Genomic DNA, 6489 nt, shown 5'->3' with positions numbered 1-6489 from the left:
AAAATGCCAATTGCTAAAAAAAACTATACAGGGTTGTTTCCATGTCAAATATTATATTTTTATAATTACTTCACAAGTCGGCAGCTTTACTGACTTGTATTTTTACTGTTACCAAAGAGATAACTCTGTTCAGTTGCTCGATATATCTTTCATTTGGCGATTGCTATCGATAACATTTTGTAAAGAAAATTCAGTTTATATAAGGACATTTTTTTTTGTATCACAAAATTTGACATGATTATTGCGAAAAGCAACGGTATATTCTCCAAAAAAATTGTTGAGGTCGGATGACATAGCATCCTTGCCGCTATAGCATATCGCTGCCAAACTGACGGATCTAAATCAAGTTGTTGTATGAAACTTTTATTATTTGTGAAGGGTATTATAGATTCGGTGCAACCGAAGTTTACGTCTTTTTTGCTTTTGTTGATGTTGTTGCCATGTGTCTCTGGCTCCGGAGTTAAATGCTTAATGATTTCACTGACCTAACTCAGATAATTGAACAAATATACTTAAATATTTAAATACTTACAGTGAATTCGAATCTACTCACATTTTGCGAACTCTAAAATTTAATCTAATATTTAATTATTCATATTTTCGCGTACTTTTAACCGAATCCATACATTTAAGGTGAGTAAAGCAACATTATCTAAAATCATCTGTCTATGGTGGATTGTAAATATACCGTTATAAGAGATTTTTATAGATAAATAAATGAAAACAAATATTATGTTTTTAATGCACCGAGACTTAATTGTCAATGTTCTATATAAGCAATAAATTAATTCTAAAGTCAAAATAAACCCCCAACTGCATTATTAACACCAAAAATATGTATAATTCAATGATCTTTCTTTAAATAAATACATTTGATTTATTTTCATTTTTATCGCAGCAACTGACATATAAATGGATATTTTACATTTAATAATTTCACACAAATTTAATATTTTATAATTTTTTTAAGTCTTTAAATTACATACATACAGAGTTGTACGATTATAATATTTATTTCTTTTATTTCTTGTATACATGCATATATACTTTTTTTAATACAAATACAATAATCTATTTATGTTAGTATGCTAAGGCCTAGATATACTAAGTATATAATGCATATGTATATCTATATATTTTTGTTTCTTACGTACGTTTGTGTGTATGACAATACTCTTGAAGTGAAATTACATTGAGCAAGAACGGCACACATATAAATTAAAAATATGCTAAACTAAATAAACACAAAAAAACGGAAAAATTGTTAAGAAAATTTTGAATGAAAATTAGTTTTCATAAGTTAAATAAATTGAAGCTGTGAGAAATAGCCAAATTTGAGCTTTACACTACATGTACTTATTTTGAAAAGGCAATAATAATACATCAAAATAATCGCTTCAAAGCTATTAAATAAAAGTTTTAAGCCTTCAATTCAATATAAAAATTAACTAAAAAATTAAAGACGTTTTAAAATTAGTAGTTTTCTTCTGCTTGATATGAAATTTACAGGTTTACCATGTGATGCTACAGAATTAAATACATTTTGAAATCATAAACAATTTTGTGAAACCATTTAAAATATTATTTTTACTCAAACATAATATCTACGATTTGGAATAATAGTATATTATGTTATTTATTTAAATTTAAGAAAAAACTGATTATTTTTTGTTTATAAAAATTAATTAACATTTTTTTATTGTAATTTAGTTAGTTTTTTTTTGCATTTGTAGTAAATAAATTTGTATTTATATAAAAAAAAAGCTGAAAAAATATTTTGTCACAAAAATTAAAAATAAAATTGATATTGAACTCAATGTTTATCTTGTGTTGAAAGTTTGAATATGAGTAATCGACTTTAATAGCATTAATGTTATATTATTGTGTTTTTCGTTTGCTTATTTTTTACATAGTGTAATATATTTTTTAGCATTAATCATATTGTTTACTTAGAACAAAAGTAATTTATTTACTTAACTAAAACATATTATTATTTTAACTAGTTACAGCATACATTTTATTGAGAACACACTAAACAACCAAAAATTTTAATTCATTATTTGTTACTTAATAAACAAAAAATATATACATACAAAATTTATAAAGAAAAAATTAAAACAAGGAAAAAATTAGGACAAATTAAAAAGAAATTAAATAAGCAAAAATATAAATAAATTATAAAAAATTTATTAAAATTAATGTAAAAAAGTTAAAAAAAAAATGTAAATATAAAAAAAAAATAAAATAAAAGAAAGCAAAATAAAATTCTGTGGTGTCTATTAACTGTAATTGTTTAGTTTAGTTCTTTCGTTGCAATATCTAACTTTCGCTTATTGTCTCATTTCTATATACTTTTGTAGCATTACAATAATAATTATTATTTTCATTAATTAAGTATATCCTTTGTTCGTTTAGCATATTCGAATTTCTTGGCTTAGCTAATAAATATTTGCTCAAACTGTAGACATGTTGTATTTATAATCAACTGAGCTGACTTGAGTATTTCTTAGCTTACTTACATACATACATACATATATATAATACATACTTGTTGTCTGCTTGTTTTTAAATTAAATTTGATGTTATTAATTAAAGTGTGTGTAAATAACTACTAATTATCATCTACTTTTTCGAACTTTCTCACATAACTACCAGACTACCACATACTTGACATACCCGGAACCATCACCTGTATTTTTGTTTTAGTCAGTTAGTAGCTCTACTTTCTATAATTATGTTTCTATTTTTATTTTGCTTGAAACTGCAATATCTTGCTCAAAACTAGTCAAGTTGTTCGGTAGTAATATTGCGTGCCAATTTGTATTTTACAAAATAAATTAAAAATAATTATTTTAATTGTAAATGCCAGCGTTTACACGATCTACATATACACAGTCCTTCTACACATGGCATGGGTTGAATTTTAAATTAGCTCGGCCACAGCATCGTCACCCTCACGTATGGGCGCTTGGAAGGTGGACCCAGTGAATTCGTACATCTGTAAATATATATATATATAAGAAATTTTCAGATTATAGGGAGATAAAACAAAAAGAGAAAGGTAATTAATATTAATAGGTAATAAGTAATGAAGGGTCAAGGGCGGGCGGAAACGAAAAAAGAATGATGCTTGGAAAAATTTAAAACGTCCACAAACATTTATGGAACAAATAATAAACGGGTTAGGGAGAAATACTTTTCAAGTTATTCTATAATTAGCAAAGGGTTCGCGAGCGCTCTGAAACTGAGTGCAAAACTTCAAATTCGTGTTTCTCAAAGCTATGTTTTTTGAACTACTGACCACTGCAGCTCGATATAGCTTTTTGAAAACATGAAAAACGAATGGCTGATCAAAGGATTTTTTTTTAATTTCGATTATATATAAATAATAAGCTGATGGGGTTTTCCCGAAATTCAGGGAAAAAAATCCTGAGTCTGCCAAAAATGTTGAGATGTCTTCAGTTTTTATAATAAAAAATTACCAAGACAATCACTGTTCGTTATTTAGTAAAACTACGAACGGTTTTGACCAATTGTTTAGGATATTACAAACAACCGTTAGATGAACATTTGTATGAACATAAAAATTATTGAAACTTAAAGCTATTATTATATAGTATATCGACAAATAATATTAATTCAACTTCATCAAAATTTTCAACTCACCGATGGCGCTCGATTGTTACGCAATGTCGCATAATCAGCAAATTCATTTATATGTGCATCGTGAACACGTCCCAGCGCATTGCTATTACTCATATTAACACCAACCGTATTTTCAGCATTGCGCACAGCTGTACTATTCAAGCCGTGATTGCTATGATTACCGTTACGTGGCTGTATAGTTGCATAGGTGTTGTCAACAACATTATGATGTGGCACATGGTGCTCCAGTTGAGCCTGAAAGAAACATACGAAATATTTCTGTAATAATATAATGTGATCAATACTTATGTAGATAAATAGTGGAAATAAACTTAAAGCAGAATAAAACAAGAAAACCGTTAACTACGGCTACACCGAAGCTGGAATACCCCTTCACAAATGACGAAGTCTGCATACAAACCTTGATTTTGATCGTACAGTTTGTATGACAGCTATATGATATAGTGCCTCGATCTCGATCTATTCCAAATTTTGTAAGAATATCTCGTCAAATACAAAATTGTCCATACAAGGACTTGATTCCGATCGTTAGGTTTGTACGACAGCTGTATGTTATAGCGATCCGATCAGAAAAAGTTCTTTGGAGAGTGCACCGTTGCTTGGGCAATAATATATGCCAAATTTGGTTAAGATATCTTGTCAAATGAAAAAGTTTTCCATATACTTGATTCCGATTGTTCCGTTTGTATTGTAGCTGTATACTATAGTGACCCGATATTGGTGGTTCCACCAAATGAGCAATTTCTTGGGGAGAAAAGAGCGTGATATCGGTATCGCAAAAAATTGGAGACTAGTTCGAGTATATTAGGGCCCTAGGTCCCGGTGGACAGACAGGCAGATGGACATGGATAAATCGACTTAGCTCATCATACTGATTATTTAATTTATATTTTTAATTTAATTTTTTTACGACGTTTCCTTTTGGGTGTTACAAACATCGTGGCAAACTTAATGTACATTGTTCAGGGTATAAAAAGCTGCAATAAAACGTTGGATCTATGCAAATACATAACATATTTTCGGTGAAGGATTGTCATAGCAATTGCATTTAGGCTAACAGAGTTACAACCACAACAACAGCAACATAGAACCCGAGAAATAACCAGTTTACATGACTTCTTGGATTTATATTCGACTAAGTAGTCTCCAATGAGAGTTTATTCGTGGTACGTTTTGTACTTTAAAAACAACAACAATAAAAAATCAGATATGAAATACTATATAATACTTACTGGTGAATCCGAGTTCGAAATATGATCGGGCTCAGAGAAGACCTGCATTGTCAACTCTTGCTCCTCGTAAAGTTTGAGTTTTCTGCAAATAAAAATTATAAAATAAAAATCAGAATTAGATTTTTACATTTAAAGAAATTTTTTCAATATGCTTACTGTTCTATCCACAATGGATTCTCTGTGGTATTCAAGTCCTCTATTATTTGTTTCTTAATTAAAGCCTCTTTGCGGCGGTTTTCTACGGGCACGGAGAGGTTCCTAAAGAAAAAATTACTATGAATACATGGTAAGTTTAATTAAAGTTTAAATATTACACACCAATGCTTGAGACAACAGCACAGCACAATAAAACTGATGACGCCCACAAAGAGCACAATGACCAAAGCCACCAAACCAGCTACAGCCAAATCAAATTCATCCTGTACAATAGTGATATAGGCGGGCACAACATTTTCAATAGCAAAACCGGCATAATAGTCCTACACTCAATAAAATAGATGAAAAATTAAAATTTTAGCTATACAGAAAATTTCAATGCACCCCCCACTCACCCGCAGATAATCATAATTCGCATCGATAACTTTTAATATCTCATCGACAGCGGCGATTTGTTGCGTATGCGGCTCGACAGCATGGAAAAATAAATCACACCAATCCATGCGTATGCGGCCCATGGCATCCACGTGATAGCGTATCTCATCGACAATGATGCGATGTTGCGTTGCATTGCGCAATTCAGCGATTATTTCCTCCTGCTCTTGATGCACCTCCTCGGGGGGACGTGAGAGTATTACGCGCACTAATTGCGTGGAGTCAAATACCCATACATAGACTTTGGTACGTGTCGATTGTTGCGGTTGCTCCAATTCTTTGGCAATCACTTCCAGTTCAAAACGATCTTGATTGTATTCAGCCATGAAAGCAGCGGTAGTGATGCGGCCATCGACGGAAATTGCTGAATACAAAAAATATATATATATATTATATATAGTACATATAAGTGAAATATCCGCAAAATTAAATATATTATCCAAATTAAGTGTAACTTCAAAAACTTTAAAGTTAAACTTAGCCACAACATTTGCACAATATACTTACAAAACGGACTAGGCACTATAGAACCTGTTGCCTTGCTGGCGCCAAATTTATAAAGATTTGAAGCAACAATCATATACTCGATTTTGGCATTTTTGCCTTCATCGGCATCGGTAGCATTTACAACGGTTATGACAGTGTTAACGGCCGCCTTCGCATTTACGCCGGCATAGTAGACCTATGAAATATGTTTATACGGACTGTTAATGCATTTATGGTATGAATATAATTTGTTTATTGTTTACCTCTCTTTCGAATAGTGGTGGGTTGTCATTTTCATCGAGTACCGTTATCCACACTTTCGCCACAGTATTGTCACGTTCAAGGCTTTTTATTGAAAACGAAGCGCGCTCTTCTTCAGATATATGTAAATCCGATTTGATGCTTGCAAGAATGTAAAGTGTGTAGAAATCGGTATCCTCTCTGAAATTGAAAACAAATTGCAAAATAACTTAAATAAGAGGATATAGGTAATAAAATAACCTAACGGTTGTTG

At 30.7% G+C, this 6489-nt stretch overlaps 1 protein-coding gene across 4 annotated transcripts in view; it reads right to left on the bottom strand.

Annotated features, from left to right (window-relative positions):
• Window positions 1–853: 853 nt before the first annotated feature.
• Cad87A (cadherin 87A) overlaps window positions 854–6489 on the bottom strand; it is a 127878-nt gene continuing 122242 nt past the window's right edge. For all 4 annotated transcript variants that reach the window (XM_014230067.3, XM_014230068.3, XM_070107907.1 and 1 more), the window contains 8 exons: window positions 6239–6416; window positions 5997–6171; window positions 5450–5853; window positions 5217–5377; window positions 5055–5156; window positions 4899–4980; window positions 3667–3900; window positions 854–2998 (listed from right to left, as the gene is read on the bottom strand). In XM_014230067.3, coding sequence (XP_014085542.1) covers window positions 2924–2998; window positions 3667–3900; window positions 4899–4980; window positions 5055–5156; window positions 5217–5377; window positions 5450–5853; window positions 5997–6171; window positions 6239–6416 — 1411 coding nt within the window. In that variant the 3' untranslated portion in view covers window positions 854–2923. The remainder of the gene's footprint in view (window positions 2999–3666; window positions 3901–4898; window positions 4981–5054; window positions 5157–5216; window positions 5378–5449; window positions 5854–5996; window positions 6172–6238; window positions 6417–6489) is intronic.

Source organism: Bactrocera oleae, chromosome 2 (assembly GCF_042242935.1).
Source record: "Bactrocera oleae isolate idBacOlea1 chromosome 2, idBacOlea1, whole genome shotgun sequence".
In the NCBI taxonomy this organism is placed as follows: domain Eukaryota; kingdom Metazoa; phylum Arthropoda; class Insecta; order Diptera; family Tephritidae; genus Bactrocera; species Bactrocera oleae.
This window is presented reverse-complemented; position numbering and strand designations above follow the sequence as displayed.